This window comes from Podarcis raffonei, chromosome 9 (assembly GCF_027172205.1).
Source record: "Podarcis raffonei isolate rPodRaf1 chromosome 9, rPodRaf1.pri, whole genome shotgun sequence".
Taxonomy (NCBI): domain Eukaryota; kingdom Metazoa; phylum Chordata; class Lepidosauria; order Squamata; family Lacertidae; genus Podarcis; species Podarcis raffonei.
The window spans coordinates 39,256,291-39,283,919 of NC_070610.1; the positions used below are offsets into that span (position 1 = coordinate 39,256,291).

Sequence of the window (27,629 nt, forward strand, 5' to 3'; positions counted from 1 at the left end):
ACATCATTTTTTGATGAAGGGTTGAATAGATATGTTTTTAAAGAATGAATAAGACAGTGTTACTTAGAAATACAACTATTTTACATTAATTAACTCCAAATCTCCACATATACAGCAGTAAAGCTAAGCATAAATAGCTGTGTATGAATATATAGTTTAAACACGTTTTAAATATTATTGGATCATGTTTCCTCAGGCAGTGCTTCATTTGCAAACACAACAACATATGTACATATTAGTAGAAACTAGATATAAAATAACATTCTTTTCAGCCAAGTTTAAGATAATCCAAAAATCTGTAAACATTAAAGTGCAACTATACAACTTCTATTCTTTAATCCTTTAAGAAATCCAGTGCAAACATCTATGAAATCTTTCATTGCCATTCCCATATTTATTTGCTGCTTCACTGTGTGAACTTGGAAATAGAAAATGCTGTCTCCCATATTAAACTGTACTGCAAGGAAATTGACTGCTTTCAGACTTGCAGAACTAAAGTAGCCCAGTTCTATTTATAAATATTAAATAATTCGTGACACCAGCTTTGTGTGTTGGTGTTTTAGATAATACTGCCTACAGGTTAGATATAATACTGGTCACTGAGAAGAACTGTTACCACAAACCTTGCAAATTAAAAAGTGTTTTAGAACTGTCAAAAGATGTAAAGTAGTCCTTAGATTCTGACCAAGTTTCTTTCACTTTCTATTTCCTCATCAATTCCACAATGCAAATTCACCAGGATAAGCATTTTCCCCATTAATTCCAACATCTGCTCCATATGGCTAGTTCTTCTAAAGGTTGTTAATAGATGCGTGTCATGGTAGCTCAGTAGTTTGTCTCCTGTCATGCTAAAAAATGATTCCATGGCCTGGAGCCAGGGGTCTGTTTCTTTGCAGCTTTATGTGGCAGGATCTTCAAGATAACAGTGCTGAGTGTGCAAGTCTTAATGCACTTAACTTGTTCTGAATCATTTTCATGTGTCTTTTTCAAGCTTGCTGAATGTCAACTTACTTAACTCTCAGAGGAATCTGTAAAATTGGCAGGATTTGTCAACTCTGGTGAGGTATCTTCCGTAGGCCACATCTCTACCCAGATAAATGATGGACCATACATTTTCTGGCTGTTTTTGCCTCCCAAGGATCTTCTTTGTTTGTAATTGTGCCAAACTTGATTAATCATTTCCTTGAAAGGCCTAGTGGTTAATGTATAGAGAAGAGGGTTCAAGGCACTATTTATTGGTAATATGAAAATCACAACCCAGGAAGTTATAGAACCTAAAGGGAAGAGAAAAAAACATTATTCACTTAATTGTGCTTGTGTATTTTTAACAATACACTTGCTTTTGAATTACAATACACTGCTTTTGAATTATGGTGCTGGAGGAGACTCTTGAGAGTCCCATGGACTGCAAGAACAAACCTATCCATTCTTAAGGAAATCAGCTCTGAGTGCTCACTGGAAGGACAGATCCTGAAGCTGAGGCTCCAATACTTTGGCCACCTCATGAGAAGAGAAGACTCCCTGGAAAAGACCCTGATGTTGGGAAAGATGGAGGGCACAAGGAGAAGGGGACGACAGAGGATGAGATGGTTGGATAGTGTTCTTGAAGCTACCAGCATGAGTTTGACCAAACTGCGGGAGGCAGTGGAAGACAGGAGTGCCTGGTGTGCTCTGGTCCATGGGGTCACAAAGAGTCTGACACGACTAAACAACAAACATTTTTAACAAACGAGGTATATGTTGTGGCAGTGTGGGGAACCTTTGATTCTCCAGATGTTGCTGAACTACAGCTCCCATCCACCCCAGCAAGCAGGACCAATTGTCAGGGATGATGGGAGTTGTAGTTCAACATCTGGAGGGCCAAAGGTTTTCCCCACCTGTGCTAGAGGATGTTACTAGACCAGATATTAGTGTGGATATATGCAACATTTCAAATCTTGCCAAACATTTCAACATATTGATTGATATTCTAATGTGCGTTAGAGTAAATAGGCATCACTTCCTCCAACTGCAAAATTGGGTGGCTGACTACAAAGGGCTGGAGCCAAACAGAGCAACTGAGAAAGAATAGGGAGGTGTTAGTATGCTGTTAGGAAGCCCAAGAAGTACAATTTTAACACCTCACAAAAAACAAAGGGGGCAAAAAGCCCATCCCTGTTCAATGAGCACCGAGTAAGTTAAACGAAATTCTAAGCATCATTTGGAAAATAAAAAATCACAAGGGGGAGCAGTAGAAGGATACAGTTGCATTATTGAGCTTACATCTTATAGTGCCTTGGAAGAAGGCATAGATGGTTAGAACTCTGAGCAGGGATGATTAAAGGATGAGGATGGTGCATTTTTTAAAATGCAGGGCCCACACTATTTTAAATTTGCCCACTTGCCCTCCTCTGTGGTCCAGGAGAGGTAAATTGCCCTTGAGTTCCCTATTGCAGACTGAAAACAACAACAACAGAGCAATTGGGAAGGAAATTGGCAGTACCTGGAATTTCTACTTGAAGTAAGGAAAGTAATTTTAGTGTAAATATGGGTATCCAGCATAGTGCATCCGTAAATACGATGAAGAAAAAGCGTTTGGCAAGGGTCATCTCTTTCTTCACATGATTCTGGATTTCCATTGCAGTAATCGCTGTCTGATGGACGCTATAAAACATACTTCCATAGCAGAATACTATGATGATAAACGCTACCAAATTTACACCTGTTGCAAAATAGAAGCAGTTTTAATTCTATTTAGGAGTCTCTTTGCCAGGTTAAAATTCAAAATCTGATGACTAGTATGTATGGTGTGCAAATGTAAAAGGTTCAGAACTGAAATATATCTGTAAGTTCACATTTGCTGAACGTAACTGCTTTTTAGATTGCAGCATTAAAACGTCATTAACAATAATGTATGCAGACTAATTAACTCTTGTTTAGTCTTGCTAACTTCTGTGTGAGTTCTATGGTTTAAGCAGTTTGTAGGTTACAGCTGTTCTTCACAGTAATATATGTGATTTAACCTATAAATTCATTATTTCACAATGAATATTCAGTGCTGTAAAACGAGAATTAAAAAAGCTATATAAAATTGTGTTTCATAGATGAAAGCAGACATTACGATGAGCATCCATATTCAGAATATGAGCAGATTAGAATAGGGTCTTCTGGCCAAATTATGTATAATCTGACATGAATTTAACACACAGGTTTAAAAAAATGCAAATTGCTTCAGATGGCCTGAGGCAGGCACTGATAATTAGAGGATCAGGGCAGTCATGAACATAAAGGACTTGCTTTGGGGGGAAATGAACCTGGAGTTTACTTACCTAGGAAAATTATGACAGAATAAATCTGACCTCCAGTACTTTCAGATTGCTCAGAGTGGAGAGGGAAACAGACACCATTAGTGCCATAGTAGTTATGGAAAAAATCCTTATTGCTGAGTGGAATAAAAGCAACTACAAACCCTATCATCCAGATGAGAATTAATATGGAAATTGTCCTATATTTTCCTGGCCTCAAGAATCTAAATGGGTAAACTATGCAGATGTATTTTTCCAAAGTCAGGTAGGTTAGCAATAAAACGGATACTTCTGTAGATAGAACAGCCAGAGATCCCACCAGCTGACAGTGGATACTGTCCATCCACAACTGAGCATGCTTATTGTACTCCCCACGGTATTTCAGGTCAAAGGCTCCAATCATAAACAAGTATATTCCCATGAGGCAATCTGCACCTATGGAGAAAACATGCGAGTGTATGTTATTTATACTAGCCTCGTTTACACTCTCTTTAAATAACCTCTGGTGAAAATCTAGCAAAGAGCGAGGCATGCCTAGATACTTACAACAGAGTGACATTATCGACAGAGCATGGAGTTTGTTCTCCGACTGAATGTAAGGCCGCGTGCAGATGACAAAGATGTTCCCGAAGCAAGTGACAGCAGACACAACCCAGACAAATACTCTCTGTATTATGCTGGCCAAGAGGTTCTCAAAGGAGGAGATTCCGTCAGTATTTGGTTTGCAGCTGCGTACATGGGGAGCATAGCCACAATACTGGAATTTTTTGAAATATCTGGAGGGTAAAAAAGCAGAGGGAATTTGCATATCAATCTTTGGTGTACGGGATTGTATGCCTTATAATAATACAAACTAAAATAAGGTAAAGAGAATCATACAGTTGGAAAGGACCACATAGATCATCCACTCCAAACCCTTCAATGCAGGAATCTTTTTGCCCAATGTTGGGCTCAAACCCATGACCCTGAGATTAAGAAGAGAACTGGTTGGGAAAATGACCTGAATTTTATTTAGTTGATGCTTGATAAATACACATTGCATATTCATGTACAGTACATGAATATTAGTTAACCTCTATATACAGGATTTTATATTTTGTTGTAGAAATTGGCATTAGCTATAGCAACAATCCTGATGACAGTGTGTCCAAGCACTAAACAGTTATATTTATGTACAGAGATGCATAAGGCTTTGCACAAGAAATTGTGTAGCATGAAGTGTAGAAGGGCACAATTATGTAATCCCCCCCTTATGCAAGCTTTCTAATGGAATCAAATAAATCGACTGGTCTATCTAGCACACATAAGACCTCAAAGAATTGTCTTAGCAGGTCTCCCTGCTACCTTTCTATGGAAGATGATAGGTTAGGTATATACCTTATTTTTCGCCCTATAGGATGCACTTTTCCCCCTCCAAAAATGAAGGGGAAATCTGTGTGCATCCTATGGGGCGAATACAGGCTTTCGCTGAAGCTATCAGCAAGCCTGGGGGGCCCTGCGGGAGTTCCCGCAGGGCTCCCTAGGCTGCTGATAGCAGCCTGCTGCACGGAGTGCGGGGAGCGCTGAAGCAGAGCGCCCCACACTTCGGGCAGACATCAGGCAGCCACACAAGCTCGGGGGACAGCAGGGAGGCGCAGCGCCGCCATCCTGCTGTTCCTCGACCTGGTTTGGAGACTGGCGCTGGGGAGAAGCGCGCTTCTCCCCTGCGCCAGCCCCACAAGCTCAGGGAACAGCGGGGAGGCGGAGCACCACCATACCACTGTTCCCCGACCTGGTTTGGATTCCCCGACCTGGTTTTGGGGGGGAAATAAAGGGGGGAAAATTTCCTTTATTTCCCCACCAAAAAACTAGGTGCGTCCTATGGGACGAAAAATACGGTATCCTTGCTATTTGTTAAGTTTTTTTTGTAGATGATACTTACATATGGGAAAGCTCTTTAAGTGGGCTGAACATTCTTCTTTGGATATTTGTAATCTCAATGCCTTCTAGGCTTCTATAAAAATTAGAACAGAGTTTATGTCTTATTAATAGGGAACTTACTGAAAAATAAATTTGCTTCTTCAGCATAACCTATGTATCTTTAAAATGTATTTTGTTGGCAAGTTAATTAATGGTAACACATAGTTTGCTGAATACAGTGCTTTCAGCTCAAAGCACAATAAAGTCTGTGATGTCAAAATTATGTCCCAAGAATTTTGACTTAATTGAAGGCTAGCACTTAATAGTACTACTTAATAGTAGGCTAGCAGCTTCATGATAATCCTAAATATTCGAAAGAAGGCTGTTATTGTTTATTGGACTATTTAACAGTGAAATTTAATAATTAGAATTTTTTTTAATATAGCAAGATTCCTTTGTTTTTATATAGTTTGTGATTTGAAGGTTTCTAAAGACTAAAGTAACTACATTAATCAAGGCATATATCATTAATTATTTCTGCCATTTCCAGTTAACCTTGGTACATCATATATTATCCATAATTTAAAATTACCTTGTTCTAAAACAGAATAGCTAAATACTAGAACGCATTGACTTAACTGACGAAAGATTGTTCAAAAGGAAGACACACACTTACAGTGAATTGAGTTTAATAAGATAATCGAACTGGTTTGCTTCTATTTTCTGGATCGGATTGTATGAAAGATTTCTGTCAAAAGAACAGAGTAAGTCATAGCTTAAATGGCAATTTTATTGTTCTGTCATGTGTACTTGATGCTATCATGACTCAATTATCAAAAAATGAAAATATGTACATATTAATATTGATTGTGCAGTTGAGTGTAAATTGTGACTAAACAGATTCAATTGCCAAAAACAACAAAACCCACAACTGGCTCAGAAAACTTAATTAAAGTAGCATTTCTATAAGAAAGTGTGTCTTTACTCCCTCAGTATATTGAGTTGTAGATAAAAGAGTAGTTGTTTCCTTTAAAAAAAGTAAACAAACTGGCAGTGACCTAACTGAAGTAAATAATCTTTGCTTTGTGTTCTGCTTTGGGATTTGAAATTATATTGAAAACTCTTACTGAGGCTTCTCACTTAGAAGATCTCACTTTGAAGGTCCTGGAGTTATGGGACTATATGTCCTAATATATATGTCTGCTTAGAAGTAAACACCATTGAGTTCAATTGGTCTTGCTTCTAGGTAAACAGGTACTGTACATACAACATTGCAGCCTAAAATTTCAAACAATGGGCAATACTAATATAATCTTGGAAAGCAATCTTAATTCAGCATAACAGACATCAAAGCAAAAAATTTTGGCACAGCTATCTCAAAAAGAAATCATCCATATAATATGCAGGTGCACCTCTTCATTCCAACACAATTTCAGACCAGAGAAAATCAATTAAAAACATTTAATGATTTACATTCAAAGAACAATGGACTTATTACAGATCTTACAGCTGTGAGAGTTCCTTCAGATCCTTAAATAGGTGTTGAGGAAGCGATTTGATCTTGTTGTTAGCCAAGTCTCTGCGGGGAAAAATCCCCAGAATTTAGTAAACAGATTGCTTATTTTGCCACCAATGCTTCAAAACTTAAGAAGCACCCTCATTCTGTCTTCTTTAATTCCCCCTTCTCCTTGTGCCACTGTCCCAGTCCTGACTGACCCCCCCCTCCCCATTTTTGAGACAATTTGACTAGTGCTTGAAGGACTAAACACACACTGTCACAATAATATAAACTATATGCTTGCTTACAAGATGTGATCACAAAAAAGTGGTTAATCTGCTCTCAGGGAAAATGTTTACTTACAGTTCAGCTAATCTCTGAAGAGCAGAGAAGCTATTTTCATTTACAGAGCTGATTTTGTTTCTTCTCAAAACGCTGAAATGATAAAAGCTATTTTAGTGGGTTTTAAGGTGCGACGTCTTCTAATCCTTTGTAGTCTCTGGCCTAGGAATGGGGAACTAGATATTGCTGGACTACCGCTTACTGTCCAGATGTTGTTGGACTACAACTCCCATCATCCCATAGCACTTGCCGTGCTAACTGAGACAGATGGGAGTTCAGCCACATCTGGAGTGAGACGGGTTCCTCATCCCTTCTCTGGCTCACTAAGATCTTCAGATCAGACTCTGCTCCATATGCCTTGAGCAATCAAGGCTGACTTAATGGGTACATGGATTCTTCCATAGCTGTATGTAATTCCTTCTCCAGCAAGGCCCATGCAGGTAAGACCATTAAGGTCTCTTTTTGGCTCAATAGTAATGCTTCAAACTCACAGGACTGTTAAACTCCTACAGGAGATGAAGGTGACGTTCCTGAAATTGTGGATATGGTTGCCTTCAAAGTCCCTGGGGGGAAAAAGGAAATATCCTGTTAATTCTTAACAGCAAATATTCCTCAGATACTTCTATACGGACTGATAATATGGTAGGACTCTTTGCATGCATGTTGTCTTTTTCACTCTGTCTTCCAGAACTATTGTAGAAACCACATTTCAGTGCAAACAAACAAACTTCACTGGAATCAACAGAAATGCAGTCCAATAAATATTCACTGCAAAAGCCCAACCTGCCTTTCCTGTGATAAGAAATAACTATTTTTTCTTGTTTTCAACACATAATTGCTAAATCTTTTCTTGTAGAGAATCTTTATGAACAAGAAATGGGACACATTTGATTCAAACCAAATCTAATGATAAAGTAACATAGGAAAATGTGGACTCACAGCCAGTTTATCCTTGGCATATGTTGACAAAGATGTTTATCAGGCAACTGGACAAGAGAATTGTTCATCAGAACTCTAGAGAAAGAAAAATAATATTAGGTTGATAGTAATGGAAAGATGGTTATCCGGGTTACAGCAGTTATTTTAAAATAATCTTCAAGAGTACTGTAGTAGGTTTTTCACGTGTGTTTGATTCCCCTGTAGAGATGTTTCAGAACCCAATGCTCCACTTAGAAATATGGGTAACATAGTACAGTGGTACCTCGGGTTACATACGCTTCAGGTTACATACGCTTCAGGTTACAGACTCCGCTAACCCAGAAATAGTACTTTGGGTGAAGAACTTTGCTTCAGGTTGAGAACAGAAATCGTGCTCTGGCAGCGCGACGGCAGCGGGAGGCCCCATTAGCTAAAGTGGTGCTTCGGGTTAAGAACAGTTTCAGGTTAAGAATGGACCTCCGGAACGAATTAAGTTCTTAACCTGAGGTACCACTGTATTGTCACTGTAAGAGGGTGGTGGTACCACTTCACTGTTGGACGTACAGCTCTGACAAAGCTCCCTCTTCTCTCAGTCTTTCTGAACAATCTAAAGAGGTCAGTGTAACTGGGGAAAACTGGGGTCTCTTTAATAAGAGAGCAACTTCTGCTAAGAAAGTTAAAAATTGAGTCCAAATTGGGGAGAAAGCCCTGAAATGTTCTCTTGGCGCAACAAAGGTTTGTGCTGCAATGAACAATTTTATAAACAGCACTTCATTGTAGCAGCAAAACCATTTGCATTTGCTGATAATATCAGAACATGAATATTAAAATTTCATGGGGAAGACTGTTTTCTATAATGAGCAATTGCTATTATAAGCAACCTCTTGCAATCTTTACTTCTACTGTATTTGTTAATCAAGTTCATTTAAACAACTAATTCCAACGGTCCCCTAAAGTTTTGTTTGTTTATTTTCACTGTAATGATAATATTAAGAGCAAAAGAATGGCTGCAGAGAGTGGAATATGCCTATTTCTGTTTCTGAAGTGAAAAACCACTGGGAAGATAGTAAAGTGTTGCTGATTAGAGTACATTAACTTATTCTCTCATGTGGAGTGGGGGTGGGAGTGGGGATGAGGTTGGAGATACTATCGTGTTCAACATAGCTCCTTGCTTTTGTATTTTTTAAAATTACAAATGGTATTTTACATCAATTTCTCAATACTTACAGGAGAATTAGTGAGTTCAGCCCATAAAAGGTTAGTGGTGAGACACATTTTATTGTATTGTTTTCAATTATGCTGTAAATCAGAAAATGGTGCATATTAGGTTAAAAATACTGCTAAGTCATAGCAACCTGTTTCCCTCAGATTTATAAGCTATATTCATTTATAACAGAAGATAAAAATGGATTGCTATCATGGCATCATACAACCACTTATAATGTGCCAATCATTTTATGTTCTAGTCCATACTGTGAACTCAGGTTCTTATGTAGCTACTAAATGATAGACCCATTTCCTTCAAACCACTGCGAATGAGGCTCTGGGGACCTTTGCAGCACAGAAAGCCAATTCATACAGAGTTAGGTGACTATGATTTAAGAGGCAATTTTTCTGAAACCACTGTATTTCAGGAGAAAAAGCTTGCTGGAAATAGCCATATGAGTAAAACTTTTAAAAATCCAATTAAAACATGATCCTCGGCACAATCCTATGCATGTCTACCCAAGAGTAAGTCCTGCTGAATTTGGTGGCTTTCACTTCTAGGTAAGTGTGTTCTTATCTCAAAATGATGACAGAAACTACCCCCCCCCAAGAGATTAAAAATAGGTTTGGGGGTGGGTGGGAAAGGAACTTAAATGAACAATTTTCTTGTCAGCTTCTGCAGTGCTTGATGAGCACTTTGACACTTCACAGAACATTATTTTGAAGCTGCTGTATGTCACAGATCCCATAAGACAATACTTCCTTTGAAAAGGTGCAGTAGAAAAAGTTGTCATGCAGTTAATTCTTCAGAATACTGACAGCTATGTCACTAATGCTCTCTGCTCAGCAATGTTTGCTTTTAAATCACAACTACCAGTAACAATGAAACTGTTCTGTTTTTTAAAATACGGTAACAGTGTTAAGATGTCTAGTTACAGATGTCTGTCCAAGCTAACATCAGGAATGGGAAAGCGAGATGACCCTGTCAAAAATCTTCCAAACGGACTGATTTAGATCTGTTTCTTAAAGGAATAAAAATGTGAGTGAACATTTCTCCCACTGAGGATACTTCCAGAAAAGCAAATAGATAAATTGCAACAATCCTTGTTTGGATTTAACAGCAAATCTTAATGATTTTTCCTTTCCCCTCCATTTCATGAGGTGCAAAGTTCTCTCCAAAAAGTAGTTTTCCCTTAGGAAAAAAGCAGCCCAGTTTTTCCCCCTGCAAAGCTGAGATTCTTCTCATTCTCTTGGCGAAGTGTTTGCCAAGAGATAGTGAATAGGTTGTGATGTGCATTGTATATAGAACAATCTTATGCATGTCTGTCTAGTCAGATATGCTCCATATTGTTATATAGGATTTACCGTATTTTTTGCACCATAACACTCACTTTTTTCCACCTAGAAAGTAAGGGGAAATGTCTGTGCGTGTTATGGAGCGAATGCCTGTGGGTGGCGGGGGGGATCTGCTGCAGTCGTGAGCAGAGGATCCATGGTTCCCCTTCCTTGCCTCCTCCATGGTTACAAAGCATGGATCCACATGGATCCTCAGGATTTTTGCATTGGGCTACTCCAAACTCACTGTCAGATCACATGTCTGCGGCCACAGCATGAACCACAAAAATCATATATCACTATTTTGTTTAGAATATTTTTTTTCTTGTTTTCCTCCTCTAAAAACTATGTGCGTGTTATGGTCTGGTGCGTGTTATAGAGCGAAAAATACGGTAATCCTTAAAACAGCACCTCTTCTCGCTTTATCATTTATAGGCCCATTGAATCCAATGGACCTTATTCCCCAGTAAGTATGTTCAGGATTGTAGCCTTAATGAGATACAAAGGCAGTACATACAGCCATTCAAGTTTATGTAGATCTTCAAAGACGTGGGGTTTCAAAAAGGTTATCTTGTTGTGACTCAGATATCTGAAACAAGACCAATAAAACATAATAGAAGGTCATTGAGCAACGTTTGTTTTTTCATCCATTCATTTGTTTCCTATCCTATTGAATTGTTCAGAGTGGTGTTTGAAACCCTAGGGCCTTTCAGAATGGCCACTTTGAGCATGATTTTTGTGTGTGGAAAAGCACCATAACAGTTAAGTACGTAGTTGAGTGGGAATTCCAACTGGGTTTCCTACATCCCTGCCTAACATTGTAGAGCCTTGACCTACAGCTGGAAAAGAAGAATCAGGAGCATACAAGAGTGCACTCCCAATTCTTCCTTTGCTGGCATTGCTTGACTGCAAGCAATGGAAATATCAGGATCACATATTAAGTGAGAAGCCAATTTTTCCATTGATGTTGACTCATGTGACACCAGGTAACATCAGGTGGTTGACTGTCCTGCCTACCAGTCAAAATGGCCTGCAGGGGTGAGGTGGGGAGTTTCGGATCTGCCCTACCAGTCAGATTTAGGCATATATCACACTGAGTTTGTAAACTTATTTGTCTGCAGCAGTACACCCTGGGTTTTCCATTAACAGCTTCTGGTTGTAGATTAGTTGGGCAATTTTGGAGACTCTTACTGGGATGATGGATGACACTTTTTGTTTATGTATGTGACAATGAACCCACTGAAGTCATCATTACAATTATTAATGTGGGAATATATTGAATATATTGTAGAACTTCAGGGGAAGCACTTACAGCTTTGTCAGATTGTAGAGTCCTCTGAAAGCATGTCCTGACACAAAACTTATATTATTATTTTGAAGGTACCTGTGAAGATAATGACAATAGAAGGTCATTAAAAAATATATTTACAGAGCCTGAATGACATAGGTGGCCACCAATAAAATGTTAATAATAATAATTTAGTCCAACTTCTCAGGGACCTCAACATTTTAATATTTTTATGTTAAAAATGTATCCATTCTATAATTAAAATATGGGAAGCTTGACTGTGGCTTTCAAGAGAGAACTGAGCAGATGACCAAAGCATTTCCACTATTTGCCTCCTTTAATGACAGTACTATATTTTCCTACAGAATTTACAGGCATGACTGTCCTTAAATGTGTGACCAGAAGAGGGTGCAAGATACAAGAATGGTTGAACTATATGGCATTTGAAGAAATATTGTAAAAGGAAAGTAAAATCAACATGCTTGTTCTCTTTCTGTCCAAAAAACTAAATTTCAATCAGTACAAGATTATTTCATAAATGATCACATTTAAAAAACAAATTAATCATGATTAAATGAAAATTTATTTAAAGGACAAAGAATACCCACCCATATGTAGAATCTCATACTGTTTTGCTAAGTTTACTTTTGGTTCTTTGTCGTAATGCTCTGTTCTAAACTGTACTTCTTTATAATATGATGGACAGTAAGATCGACTTTAGGATAAGTTTACTGCCAGTAAGAATCTGAGTGGTTATTTTTGACCATCCATTGGTTAGACTCAAGTATTAATAAAACAACTGGTTAGGCTTGAATGAACAGCTTAAATGAATAACATAAATATGTTCATATTAGAGCTTGTAGTTCATATAGGGGCCTTTCTACTCCGGATCTTGAAAACATACCTGTGAGTATACTCCACCAGTTTCAACAGTTTACATGTACATGACATAATTAGAAGCATAACCTTGTGTTTGCAATCGTATATAGGTCATCTCAGAGATTATGCTATGGGGCATGCTCCCAAGTAAATGTGGCTAGGATTGTAGCTTCAGGCTGAGTTCATTCTAACACTTGATACAACTATCACCTCTCAACTTGCCTCCCAATGTCAGTTAATTGTACAGCCAGCAGATCCATGACAGTAGCATGTCAGGCAGTCAAGTGATCAAAGCATAGTTCCAACTAACACTTCCCATGATAAATGTAAGGTGTGAACTCATCCTTGGTCACTACATCACAAAACCATTATGTTGCAATAGGTTGGTAATTTGAAGTTAAAATGTTGTCTTACAGGTATTGAAGATCCTGATATTTTTTGAAAACATTGGCGATAAGCTTTCTCAGCTGATTCCCTTTTAGGGACCTGTAACACAACAACAAACAGACAAAAGATGAATGACTCACAGCATACATCAAACCACTACACAGTACATGCACATTTTATTGATACCAGGTTATACAGTTGACAAACATTTCCACAAATGAAATTATTCCATGTAGGTTGATTTTATTGCTTGCTCAGTATTAGTGTAAGCCACCTTGTTAGTGGAAACACTAAAGGATGGGAGACAAGTGATCAGAATAAATCAATCAATATGTAAATAAATGTATGTATGTGCATGAGCATTATTTGCTAACAGCCTGTTTTTTCAACAACTGCAGTTTTAGATGAATTCATCAAGCTATTAGTGGCTACTAGCTGAAGTGGCTATGTACTATGTCCCATTTTAGGGGCAAAATGTCTCTGGATGGTTGCTGAGAATTGCAAGTGAGCAAAGCAGTCTTGCTTCCTATAATTATATGACTGGCCACTAAGAGTACAGATCCTGGACTAGATCTTTGGCTTGACCCAGTAGGGATCGTCTTACGTTCTTAATAACTTTCTTCAGTTAGTTCATAACATAAGCATAGTTAATTGTGAAGATCTTCAGTTAACCTTTTAGGGACATTCGCCACACAGACTCATGAAAAAGAGTCTTTTTTAAGTTTCTCTGCACTTAACAATATAAACCCTAGAGGTCCTCACAATACAGGAAATACTTTAGTCACAGAACTCAGCAAGGGATTTTCCTATGGTGTCTCTTAATTGTGCCGTATGAGACAATTGCTCTTCCATGATTGGAACAGATCTTCAGCACACCTTTCACTAAGCAACCTAATGAGCATAAAAAATTTAAATCGGTTCTTTGCAAAAAGGACATATCAAGTCACAGACAACTGCAGGCTGAAAACTTGCACACGCACAGAATAAGCCTCAATTTAGAAAGCTCAGGTTGATTCTTAATGTAGTGGTGCTATGGCCCTTAAATTAGATAATTTGTCTGTCCTTCAGTTTAAGCATCCTGTGCAGCGAAGATGACCATTTTCAAACAAACTTTATTCACAAATTCATAAGCATCCTCAACTTTAAAAATGGGTCCAGAAATTTCAACCCTAATAATAAAGCTATAATTAAGAACAGAGGCACATAATAAGAGCCTTACTTGATCAGACCCCAAACCTCAACTGGTCCAATATCCTCTTTCTCGCAGTTGCCAAGAGGGTGCCTATGGGAAGCCCTTCAGCAGCACAATAGCACTTTCCCATGGTTATTGCCCAGCAATAATTATTCAAGTATCCTGGGGCTATAGTAGCACTTATATCCTTACTTGCCAAGCTTTTAAAACCATGTAAGTTGGTAGCCATCAGCACATCGTGTAGCATCAAATTCCACAGTTTAACAATGTGCTAAAAGGGGTACTTCCATTTGTTTTAGGTAGGATGAGGTTATCCCTAGAGCAATACTTGAGCAACTTTTATTTCTCCCCTGCTCTCTGAATTCCTTCATTATTGTAAGAGTCCTTACAAAATGTATTTTTGATGCATGTAACAGAGCTGGGTAACCCAGCTTTCCAGATGTTGTTGAACATCAACTCTCATAAGCCTACAGCCAGTATGGCAAATGATCAGAGATTGGTCTTGCAGTCATGTGCCAGCATAAAAAAAATATCATGTTTATAAAAAAAATAATTCCTGTTGCTCACTAGAGGGCATTGATGTTTATTATTCCTTTTTTGCCCTTTTCCAAAATGGTACAGTGTGTGCACTAAATCTCATCTGAGGGTGATAGCAGCATCCTAGACTTTCTGTTCACATCCACTTTCAAGCTGGTTCTCAGAAACAGGCTTAAGAGCATCTTTGCATGCTTTGCCAGTAACACCTTGTGGGTTACATACCAGTTGTAACCTAGCCTTGATAACTTTTACCACCTGCTGAACAGAGATCCAAGGCTATACCCATAATTTACCGCTATTTATTTTTACTTACATCAAAGTTACATTAGAAGAGACCGAAGGAATGACGAGCAAACCAGCACCATCGCAGTCAAGCTCTAAACCACGGCACAAACATTCTATTGGCACAGAACCAACCACTGGATAAAGACAATGCCATAGATGAGGCAGATGTTGGCATGATGATGGGGAGAGAAAAGAGAGGTGGTAAAATCAACTCATTGATTAATATAGGGGTGAGGAATATGTGATCCTCCAGAGGATGTTGAACTCCACAACTCCCAGCAGCCCCATCTAGAACACAGCCATCAATGATGATGTGTTATAGGCAAACAATATCTGGAGGACCATTAGTTCTCAAGCACTGGCTTAGGACAATTAATTCATACTTCATCCATTGTAGCCAATGGGCTACAATGACATGGATTGCATGGAGGACAAGGTGAGGGCTGTTGACAGGATTCTGCTCCCCATTCACAAGTTAGGAAGGGATGCGGCTCAGTGGGAGATCACATGTTTTGCATACAAAAAGGTCCAGGTCCAATTCCTGGCATTTCCTGACAGGAAGTTGTCTCAAATATTGAAGAGTTACTGTCACTCAGTGTAGACAATACTGAACTAGATGGACTAATTGTCTGACTTAGTATATTGCAGCTTTCTATTTTCACATATTCTGAAGATGACAGGAAACGGTTCTTTAAACTTTTGAAAAGGGTTATAGTTAGGTGCAAATGTAGACACACAGCCAGAAAAGTGGAAGGGCAAAGGAAGAGGCAAGCCAGTGCTTGAAAGCAATAATTTGTTACGTAAATATTGCTAAATGTGCATTGACCTGTAAATAAGTTGCCTCAATGAATGAAGCAGAATAAGACACCTGAAGACCTTTTCACCCCAAAGAAGACCTTTCGTTAAAACATGTCGGGCAATTTTCACTGAAAACATTGCTGCAATAAGCATAAAACTTGAGGCATGCTTCTTTCTTCACTCTGCAAGGCCTGTGGAAATCAGCAGTGTAGTGCTCAGACACACGGGATAGGGGAATGGAAGGTCAGAAAGCTTTTCTTCTACCTGTCAGAAGTGTTTTCAAATAAACATTTGCACCATGCTGTAAACTTCAAAATTTACTGGCCCGGTCCACATGTAATACTTAGACTGTGGTTTGTTTAGCTTATTGTAGTTCATATGTTTGATTTGGTTTGTGGCCAACAATCTAGAATTTGAAACCATGGTTTGAAATCATTTATGAACTGTGGCTTGCATTAACCATGATTTATTATTACGTCACAATCCTGGCTTAATTCAGGATTGTTGAGGACACACATTCCATCTTTCACTTGATCAATGTGATTTAAAGCAATTTTAAGTTACGGTATATTGTTTTAAAGCTTTGTGTCCCAGTGTCTTTCTAAAACAGAACTGAAATGTCCACATGCCCACTGAAACTTGGTTCCACAGTCACCAGATCTGTGGTATGCTTTCCCTTCAAATTCTACAAGTAAACAATTTATTTCTCTTCCTACTTACAGCATTCATCTGTTTCCAAGTCCAAAGAATTTTGAAAAGCCTTTTTATCATAAATTGCATCCAGCTGCTGAGACCATCCACTGTTATCACCTAGTAGAAGTTACACAGTAGAAATACCATCATCATCATTTACTATTTCTAAACATGTCTCAGAGAATTCCAATGGAAATTGCTTGTGTTCATTTGTTTGTCCCATGTCTGGAATCCGGTGAATGTGATTGGTATTTACTGCTGCTTTTTTAGTTCGCAAATGATATGCCATTGATGATGCTCCCCTCCATTTCCCCCATTTGCACTGCGCCTCCTTTCCAGCTACTACTAGAGGGCAGGAAGGCCCTTTAGGGTGTTGTCACTGTCAAAAACAACCTAACTTGTAAAAAAGATATAATTATTCAGCTATGGATTTGCTACTTATTAGACACAAATCTTTCTGCTCAATTAAAAGTCTGGACACACTGCCCTAGGGAAAACCGTTTGTATTTCTCTCCTTCTTGTTCTAACCATGTTCCTCTTCTATGACACAATTATTCAAAGGGGAGAGTGTGCACTTTGCCAGAAACAGCTTGTTCTCTGCCAAGAAGCAATTTTGAAGAATTACAATAAAAGATGGGATAGAAGCCATGTCTCTAATCACCACAACCGGGGCCATTTTGGACCACTATTTTTCCCTCCAAGGCTGCTTACACACCATATATTTAAAGCAACCCTCACCCTAAAAAAATCCTGGTTGTTTCCCCACTATGGTTATGGTCTTGCACTGATTCAGGCATTAGTAGTAGTGAAGTCAATTCAGTTTACCAAGTAATTTGGCATGTTTGCTTGGAAGTCCTGCAACGTTCAACAAGGCCCATGATGTTTAGGATTCCAGCCTTAATGTGATTTTCATTAGCAAATGATATCTATCCACTGTTTAATCATCACTTGAGCACACAGAATAGTGTGCTTTACATATATACTAACATACATCTATAGGTAGTTCCTACGGTAGAAAAAAAATGGGATTATTGTTCCAATTCCTTGACATATGTCCTATTACATTGACATTAGTGAATTCCCATCTTTTCTGTATCATAATCCCATTATATAGCTCCATGCTCAAAAGCTTGCACCATGGCTGCCCATACATTACTGGGCCAGGTTCAAGGTTCGTGTATAAATTTACAAGGCCCTTAACAACTTGGGTGCAGGATTCCTCAAGGGCCTCCTGATCCCTTATAGCTCTGCCTCATCACTGAGTCTTCAGTGGAGTCAATGTTTGTGGTCCCCCATGGCTCAGATGCATCGCTTGTATCCACCATAGATCAGTGTTGTGTGATCAGTATTATGGGCCCAATTTTATGAAATTCCTTCTAGTTGAGGTCTGATAGGCCTTCTCTCTGTTGAACTTCCAGCACATACTGAAGACATCATCCTCATCCTCATCACCATCATTCCGGCAGGCATTTAACTGAATTCTGAATTTATAGTTTTAACTTATTTTCATTTTCGTTGTGTTGTATTCTTTGTACACCACTTAGTGGAAAAGGTGGGGGAAAATATTGTCTAGATAGATAGATTTTTAGGAAAGATTCAATATATACAAAATCATTTCTTCTTAGAACATGAGGTGATTTTAGAGTCCTGCTAACCAAGCAGCTTATACCAGACCAATGCTAAGAGAATGCTTAAAAAAATACTTAGTTATTTAAAAAAACAGCCCAACCCAATACCAAGTTTTTTTGTCAGAATAGTTACTGAGAAAACAAGAATTGTGATGTAGTACCAAAGGCTTTGTTAACTCACACTGAGAGCCACTGTGGAAAAACTGTCAACTTACCACAGTTCTCTTCATCTGCGTGATTCCCACAGTCATCTATCCCATTGCAGTGAAGGGGCTGAGGCAAACATTTCGTGATATTCCCACAAGGGAAATAGCCAAGAGGACATGCAATTCCAAATCCAAAATCTTGAGTTCCTGAAGCAGCATGAAGAGCTATTAAAAAATAAACACCAGAAAGAGGCTAGGCTTTACTGAAAGGTTTTCAATGTTTAGGTTACATTGTTGAACTGTTCAAACACATTGAATTAAGAGTGTTACAGCTTGGGTTACTTACAATTTTGCATCAGTTCTTTTAATTTCCCAAGCAATATTTGTAGTGATCCTCAGCCTGCACTCTTGCAAACATTTATATAAAAGTAAGTTTAACTTAATCCCTGGAACCTTCTTCTAAGAGTAAATGTGCTAAAGCTCATGCTATTTGTTGCAAATGTGAGTGCACAACTGAATTTATAGAGTTTGGAATGTTATTATGGATATTTTTTTGTTAGTTTTTGTATAATATATACACACAAACAAAACGTTCATGCCTGTTTTTGCAATAGCTCTTCAGAACACTCTAGAACAAATGCAGACTTTCCATTCCCCTGTGATTACACCCAAAGTGGCTTCAGTAATGCATGAAACTCTGATTCACATGGGGTCACAACTGAACACATTGTTCCTTCATGAACTTCCTCAGTTTCCAGTTGAGAAACCAAATTGATTTTACTAGCTTAGAACAGATCTGCATTCTTGGTGCAGGTTCAGGAGCTGATTTCCTAGTCCCTACAAAATCAAATGCTGGTCAAAGGAAGGAAAAGCAGGTTCTTCAAGCTAAGGAGCAAAAAGTTCTGCGCACATCCCACATAACTGCCAGCAGCTTCTGTTGCTGTTCTCCCTGATCACATGAATGACACACAGAAGAGATGCAATCATGGCATGCGCTCTTCATATCGCTTCTGAAAACAGCCTTGATATGCACATATTGGGTCTCATTGTGCAAGGGCACTTGCAGCATTACATGAGCAATCCTTTAATTTTTCACATTTATGGTGCATGCACAGCAAAGTAGTCTTTTGTTTCTTCTTTTTAGGCACTCTTACTTTGGGACTCCTTGACTATCAACATCAGGCCAGTGCCTTCACAGTACTATTTTTGGCGCTTTCTAAAAATGTTTATTTAATAATAAATATTTACTTAATAAACATTTAAGTACACATAATAAAAAACAGCAACAAATTCTCTTAAAATATACTGCTTGCTTTTTCACAATTTAATCTTGCATTTATCCAAGCATGGGCACCTGAACCTTGCTTCTGTGGCTCTTAAATCTCTCTTGATTACCACCACCCCTCTTGAAATACCATGTCTAATCTTAGGCTGAACATAGTTTTGTCGGCTTAAGATCCATTGATGAAAGATCCAACTGATTTGCAACTCATGTAACTTGAATTCTTTGCCTGGTGTAGGCTTAGCTTTGGAGAACGGCAGGGTTCATGTTTATGACAGCTGTGTGGGCAGAGAGAAATTCAGCAGGTTGAGCATTTCCGGGGGCAGTACTAAAATACAATGATGAGAAGAGCTTCACTTGTTGACATGCTGTCTGTTGGACATCTTATTACTCATGTGTGGCCTCTGATTTACTCTTAGGCCCTCCCCCCATGTGCAAAAGAGGATACAAATATAGATATGACACAAAGCATACACAACTTTGTGTCTTCATTTGCGAGTGGGGCAGAGGTCTCCATCCCTGCGCAATATGTTGGTTGCAGAAAATCTTGTTAGCATTCCTGTCTCCTCTTCTACCACATGGAGAGAGTTTACAGCCAGTGCCGAGTGAACAAAAAGTGTTCATTCAGCTAGCTATGTTCAAACTATACACTTTTAGAGGAATACTCTTATAACAGCTTGTGTCCTTCCTATATTTGGGTGGTCATTTGTGTTTATTCACATATTTAGTATTCACTGTTTTTGTTTCATTCCAGAGATATAGTTCTAGGTGAAAGCACAGAAATGAGACTTTGACTCCTGAAATAAAGATCTGGAACATAACTCTTGCGTTTTCACAATCAGTCGGGAATGGCTTTGCTCCTTCCCTTTTGGCACACTTTTAAACAAAATGTTGCTCATAAACAGAACTGAAAAACACTAGCATAGCATCTTTTATACCATGTTTTGTTGCATCACAAGGCATTCCAGGCAGGGCACCATACTCTCCACAGCTTCCCATTGTTTGCACTGCACTTCCTGGTGAGGCCTAGTAAACTAAGCAGTAACTGACACCTGATTTTTAAAGAGAAATTTCTCCACCTCCTCTACAGAAGCAGCAGAAAACTGGCTCCTGTTTTGTAGAGAATTTTGAGAAACGGGGGAGAGAATTCATCCCAGCCTTATTAAAAATGCCTTTCCTGAGGAAATAGAGCCCTTGCCATGTATTTCGTACACAAAAGTGACGTTTTCTTTTCCCTCTTCTAATGTCACTTTAGATACAGACTTTTTGTTCAGCCACCAGCTTTATATGTGACATTGATCATGCTGGCACTTCATTTATAATAACAATGACATTTCTGGAGCTTTAGGACCTAAAGCAAGATTTTCTAAAGTTAAAATATGCTAGGTGAGTCATCTAAGACAATACAGTGCTGGAAATTGTCAAAGGATAAGACAGAGAATATGGAAATCAAAATGCCACAGAAAAGAGTGCAAGCAGGTTTTGGACCTCATACCCCAAGATCACTTCTCCAAAAAGGTTTAAAATATAAAGGTAAAGGGACCCCTGACCATTAGGTCCAGTCGTGACCAACTCTGGGGTTGCGGTGCTCATCTCACTTTATTGGCCGATGGAGCCGGCGTTTGTCCGCAGACAGCTTCCGGGTCATGTGGCCAGCATGACTAAGCCGCTTCTGGCGAACCAGAGCAGCGCACGGAAACGCCGTTTACCTTCCCGCCGGAGCGGTACCTATTTGTCTACTTGCACTTTGACGTGCTTTCGAACTGCTAGGTTGACAGGAGCAGGGACCGAACAACGGGCGCTCACCCCGTCGCGGGGATTCGAACTGCTGACCTTCTGATCGGCAAGTCCTAGGCTCTGTGGTTTAACCCACAGCGCCGAACCCTCAATAATCTGTGATCATCTGATGTTCATTGGGCTGTCTTTAGATAACTTAGAATATCCTCTTATAAAAAGATGTTCAGTGTTAGCTGCAAACCTTTGCATGTGAATCGCTTTGATACTGGAGTTGCAATGCTGTAGTGGTTGGACTAGGACCTGGGAGTCCAGGGTTCGAATCCCCACACAGCCATGAAATCCACTGGGTGACCTTGGACCAGTCACTGCCTCTTAGTCTAGCCTACCTCATAGGGTTGGGGGGGGATGGTAAGAGGAAGAAGTATGATAGAAATGTAACTAACTAACTAACTAATTAACTAATGAAAGGTGTATGAGGAAAATTGAAACAGTGCAATTAAAAAGAATTGCAGTTTGGAAACATTGAACAGAGACTTTGGAATGCCATTCCTAGGGAAGTTAGACTGGCTTCCTTCTTGTTGATCTTCAGCTGGCAGGTGACAACCTTTTTATTCCAGCAGGCTTTTAAGAACTGAAAGGAAAGGGCTACTACTGTGATGCTTTGTTGTTGTTCTCTGTATTTTTAACATATTTTATATTGGTTTAAATCTATTAGTGTTGACTTCCTCTTTAATGACTATCTTTTCTATGTTTTTAGCTTTCTCTCTTTTATCTGTAAGCAGCCTTGAGTCCCAGTATGGGGAGAAGGCAAGATATAAATCAATATAATTAAATGATAATAATAATAGTCTGACATGAATCAGGAATAACTTATTTTGAAGGGAAGGATAAAACTTTTATTTCCCTCCCCCCCCAGCTTTATTGCATAATATTAGAGGGCATTCTCTAATATCTTAGTCATTGTGGATATGTATGAAGAGAAGCAAGAGACTCAAATTCCACAGCAAATAGCTGCCTAACTGCTTGCTTTTCTAATAAACAACCTAAGTCCTTCTTCTTCTTACAGTTTGATGTTAGTTCCCCTTCTTCCCATATTGCTGTTTGCACTCTAACAACGTTTTCTGTGCAACAGAGCATGCAACTCAAGGACAACAGTGTGCTCATTAATACATGCTGCTCACAGACTATGGAAGCTGCTGTGTTAGCAGCATGATTAGGATTATGGATGAATGCCTTAGATTGGACCAATGCCCCATTGTGCATTTTCACCTACCCAAAAGGTGCACTACTGTTATCCATAACATCATCGCTTAAGCAACACTCTGGTGTGCAAAATGCTTTGCCAACTTTATCTCCTCCATCTACAATTACTTGGCCTAATGTATATGGCCAAAGCAGGCACAGTGCCTGCCATCACCGCCCTATCCTTTCCAATTTTTTGCTGCCTGAGGCAAAGGACAACATTGCACTTCATATTACATGTATAGAAGCTGCCGGGACTGGCTGAATAATCTTAATTCAACACTGGCACTAAGACCGCATCTTCCACCATGCCCGAGGACAGCAGGCTAGTTTAAGGGGTGCCTGACAGGCTGTATGATACACCCAGCTCAGCAGAACTAGAGAGCTTGGCCAAAGATCCTGTAGCCCACAGCATTTGACACCTGAGGCAACTGAAGGGAGAGGAAGGCTGCAGCCTCACTGCCACAGGGGAGCCTAATATTGTTTAGATGTCTGTGGAGAAGCCTTGGATTGGCTCCAGAGGTTCTCTTCTTCACCAGAGGAAGCCTTTCTATAATGGAAGAAGCACCTTGTGCCTTTGGATCCAACCCATGTCTCTAAGCAGCTAAATGGACAGCATAGGTCACTTGAATATTTTCAAAGGACCTACAGGCATATGATTAAAGAGACAACTCAGTTGATTAAAATGTTCTTTCTAAGTTGCTTTTGCATTATTGTTGCTTTGTTGTTGTTTAGTCATTTAATCATGTCTGACTCTTCGTGACCCCATGGACCAGAGCACACCAGGCACTTCTGTCTTCCACTGCCTCCCACAGTTTGGTCAAACTCATGTTAGTAGCTTCAAGAACACTGTCCAACCATCTCATCTTCTGTTGTCCCCTTCTCCTTGTGCCCTCCATCTTCCCCAACATCAGGGTCTTTTTCAGGGAATCTTCTCTTCTCATGAGGTGGCCAAAGTATTGGAGCCTGAGCTTCAGGATCTGTCCTTCCAGTGAGCACTTTGCATTATACAGAACCTTAATGGTGTTTAAGAAAGGTATTCTCCCTCCCCATAAATATGTATTTCAACTATAGCTATATCTATCGATCTATCAATCTATCTATCTAAAGTTTAAGAAAAGTGAAATAAAATATATTGGTCCAAAACAAGCCAGAATATTAAAGAATTTTATATATACCATCTCAGCCACAGGCATTCACAGTCACATTTACCAGTTATTTGCTATGCCAAATATAAGCCAGAGCTAATATTATCATGCAGCACAACCATCCCACAACTAGACATTCCTTAGAGGACCTGCAAGGCACCCTCCCTGCTAGCATATCTTAAGTCAACGAAGCCACACAGAAGTGATTGATGATCAAAACTTTGCCAGTTTTCTCCATTTGCTATTACTTCTCATGGCAGGAATAAAAATCCTGTGGTAAGCGTCAACCAAGTGGACATGCATACTACTCTGAAACAGAATGTTAGAACAACTAAAAACTTCTAAAAAGCAAAGAGTCAAATACAAAATCAGCCACAGCTACCATGGTATAATTCTTAGCAGCAGCACCGAATTCTGAATGCAGCTCTGTAGCCAGTCTGAAGCTGTATTTGAGATCAGTGCTGGGATTCTAGAATTCAGAGCTGAGCATACACTTACAGATCATTAAAAAGACGGTGTGTATTGGCATGCTGGTGTGCTAACAGCTGCTGAACAAACCTAACGTTTGCATTTCTAATACATCTGAAATGTCGGTCTCTCAAAATTCCAGATATCCATCAGAGAATTGTGGCAATCTTTGTGCAGGGTTTCTTTTCTTTCTTTTTTTAAAAAAGAAAACCATAATGACTAATTAACAAAATGTCAGTTGCTGGAGTTTCCTACCTATCAGTGTTAACATAGAAAATAGTAAGTGTACTCACCATTCACTTCAATAGCTAAGAATAAGAAGAAGCAACTAAATGGCATCTCTGTCTTGCTTCAGAGAAATAAAGAGCTAGTGTTGTCCCACAGATTTCATACAAAACCTCAGCAGTCTCTATTTCTGGTTAGAAGAAGCTTCCTTTCCATTCCATTCCTTGCTTTCTGTCTCTAATTCTCCTTTGCAACCTCTCTCTCTCTCTGTCTGAGCAGAGCCATCCAACTCAGAAAAAAGAGGGGTGTGTGGGGGAAGTTTCAAAGAACAGACTGTCTCTCCTTCTTTACTCCAGGTTCCTGTTTCTGTGTCTGTTGGGAAACATGTGCTTTGATCAAAGCTATTATGACCAAAATAGTCATTTTATCAATACAGCTAAATTTGATTTATTTTAAATTACTGACTGGGAAGTGATTAGACAAGCATAATCTCATTTAAAAGTAGGTCTTTTCTAACCAAAAGCATGAGCTAACTTTCATAGGAGAGAGTTTTTCTCCTCTTTTCCTCAAAAAAAGAAAACTCACAACAAACAACTTCATAATAGGAAAATGTTCATCTGGCTATAGAAATGTGCAATCGTGAATTCATTTCCTATAACAGAGCAGTGATTCATATGTGGACAGGACAGGAAAAAAGAAACACATTTTATCCAGAAATATTAGGATTTTAAAATATATATAAAGTAACTTGTTATTTGAACTACCATGGGGCATTAACATGTAATTAATATTGATTGTTAAAGTATCTCAGCCCCCTGAGTTTCTATGAGTTCCAACATAGCGCAGTAATCGCTACCATTTATTTAATGTTCAATATTTTATCAATATTAGTAGTGCTATGAGTTTGTGGGTTTCAAACACCTATAATCAGTGGTGAAGCCGCATGCTCCACTACTGGGGGCAGAGAGCAGGCGTGGGCGGCACCCCTCCGGGGGCGTGATGCGTGCCCTGGGAGGGGCATGGCACGCTGCCTGCGGGGGCATGGTGCACATCCTGGGGGCGTGGCTCGTCGCCCGCAGTGGCATGGTGCGCGTTCTGGGGGCATGGTGCGCCACCTGTGGGGGCGTGGTGCCCGGTGCGTGGGGGGGTGCGTGGTGCATGTCAGGGAGGCCACTGCAATGGCACCCTACCAGAACAGTGGTGCTGGGGGCGGTCCGCTCCCTCCACACCCCCTTTCCTCCACCAGTGCCTATAATCCCCAGACCTAGTAAGTGTTAGAATTTAATCAGTGCTTGGAGTATTAAACTGGGTGCCAGACACTGAACCCCTGGATTCAGCAAGTGTTTAACATATAAGCCAGGCCAGTTCCCTGATGAGGTAATCACCTGGGAGATGAGCCATTAAAGAATATGATAGGCTATTAAGAAAGCCAATGAGAGGGAGCTCTGTGTCAGATGGCAAGTTGGTAGGGCCCTTCCTTCAGCTCTGAGATAGTTAGAAGATCAAAAAGCCAGAGTTTTAGAGTTGAAAGTATGTGGGATGTTACCCAGGCGGGAAAAGGTTGCAGGCTAGAAAAGGCAGAGGGAGAGCATGCTTGAATCCAAGGCTGCAGCTATGGGGAAAACAAGACCCTTTGGGGGTGTTAATGCTGTGAACCCCTCCATTGTAGGCTCAAGTTGTATATGGTTGTTGTTGTTTAGTCGTTTAGTCATGTCCGACTCTTTGTGACCCCGTGGACCAGAGCACGCCAGGCACTTCTGTCTTCCACTGCCTCCCGCAGTTTAGTCAAACGCATGCTGGTAGCTTCGAGAACACTGTCCAACCATCTCGTCCTCTGTCGTCCCCTTCTCCTTGTGCCCTCCATCTTTACCAACATCAGGGTCTTTTCCAGGGAGTCTTCTCTTCTCATGAGGTGGCCAAAGTATTGGAGTTGTATATATATGTAACTAAACCATATATAATAAAGATAGCACAGTCTTCACTGCGCCTCATTCCTGAAACCTAGGTAAGCACACATGGAACACCTAGAATCTCACACCACTCAGAGATTGGGGGTGCATACAACAGTATTCTTGCTTGAGGGCCCATGTGGCGCACTAAAGTTTTTGATATGAGAAGTTTTTGATATGAGAAACAATAGGTTGGAATTTCTCCTCCACCTCAAAGGTCACTGAAGAGGCTTGAGAGCATTATGTTCACCCTAATCTTTCCCTGTTATGCTGCTCTGAAGACAAATAAGAATTACAAGAACTGTACACTGAAAAGTGCCAGAGTAATTAATTGAATAGATATGTGTGGTTGCTTACGTGGAAGTGAACTCACTGTGCTGAACACCCTCCTAATGCTATAGCTTATAGGCTTGCCCTAAAATATATTAGATGTGAGCTGGAGTTCATGGGTGCATTTTGCTCCTCTCTCTTAGCTCATTGGTTGCAAAAAAGAACAGGAATGGCTATAGTTGTTGCACCAGTCCCAGCAGGTAAAAGATGCTTCTAGCCACTGGGCCTCTGGTGACAGAAAAAGTTCCAGAAGCACCCGCAGACCTGCTCCTTCAGTGGGAGTGCAGGTCAGGAGCTCAGGCAGGAAAGCAGGACAGGGTTCAAGCAAGGCCTAGCAACCAACAATGTTGCTCCCACAACTTGGGACTGGGGCTGGCCGGCTTTTATCTGCACCGAAACATAGGGCGGCCCCGATCCTCTGGTGACTCGCCTCTCCTGGCCTGGAGGCAAGCACTCCTCCTGCGGGAACTTAGTTCCCTCCGCCTCTCTGCCCTGAACCTCTGCGCCTCAGGAGAGGCTGGAGGGTTACCGGACCCAGAGGCAACCTCAGCTTCCCCTGACAGGGCTGAGAGTGGAGCACCTGCAGGCAATGGGTCCTCCCTCACCCTAGGAGCCAGAGCAGACTCAGCTGATGCCTGCACCTGAGGATCCAGCACAGGTGAGGACCCTTCAGGCTCATGCCCCAGCCCCGACTCAGCTGGCTCTGGAGGCGGGGAATCCTGTGCAGGCTGGGATCCCTCAGGTTCAGCATCCGAGTCCAAATCCCAGGCCATCACAGGCTTCATTTGGATATTAAATAACACTGGGGATAGACTAGTGTCCTGAGGCAACCTGTAGCATAACCCAAAAACATGCTCATGTGGGTGTTTTGCCCAACATCTGGCTTGAAAAATAGTTCTGGGCACCTGTAACTTGTTTGCTAATTTGTGACAT

The 27,629-nt window shown here is 40.1% G+C and overlaps 1 protein-coding gene across 1 annotated transcript; it reads right to left on the bottom strand.

The window, feature by feature from the left end:
• On the bottom strand, nucleotides 1-24,726 carry RXFP1 (relaxin family peptide receptor 1). Its single transcript, XM_053402977.1, has 18 exons — nucleotides 24,486-24,726; nucleotides 18,385-18,540; nucleotides 16,569-16,658; nucleotides 15,079-15,184; nucleotides 13,064-13,135; nucleotides 11,795-11,866; nucleotides 11,000-11,071; nucleotides 9,169-9,240; nucleotides 7,963-8,037; nucleotides 7,515-7,586; nucleotides 7,045-7,116; nucleotides 6,691-6,762; nucleotides 5,860-5,931; nucleotides 5,206-5,277; nucleotides 3,831-4,060; nucleotides 3,309-3,719; nucleotides 2,483-2,701; nucleotides 1-1,274 (listed from the first exon to the last, which is right to left on the bottom strand). Exons 1-18 carry the CDS (start codon nucleotides 24,529-24,531, stop codon nucleotides 1,012-1,014), a joined length of 2,244 nt encoding a protein of 747 aa, XP_053258952.1. The 5' UTR covers nucleotides 24,532-24,726; the 3' UTR covers nucleotides 1-1,011.
• Nucleotides 24,727-27,629: the final 2,903 nt, after the last annotated feature.

Excerpts from the sequence above, each read along its gene's own strand:
- RXFP1 (XM_053402977.1), bottom strand. The coding sequence starts at position 24,531 with ATGCCATTTAGTTGCTTCTTCTTATTCTTAGCTATTGAAGTGAATG. Across the intron at positions 16,659-18,384 it reads CGCAGATGAAGAGAACTGTG|GTGATAACAGTGGATGGTCT; the intron begins GTAAGTTGACAG and ends AACTTCTACTAG. Across the intron at positions 5,932-6,690 it reads CTGAAGGAACTCTCACAGCT|AAATCTTTCATACAATCCGA; the intron begins GTAAGATCTGTA and ends TTCTTTTGACAG.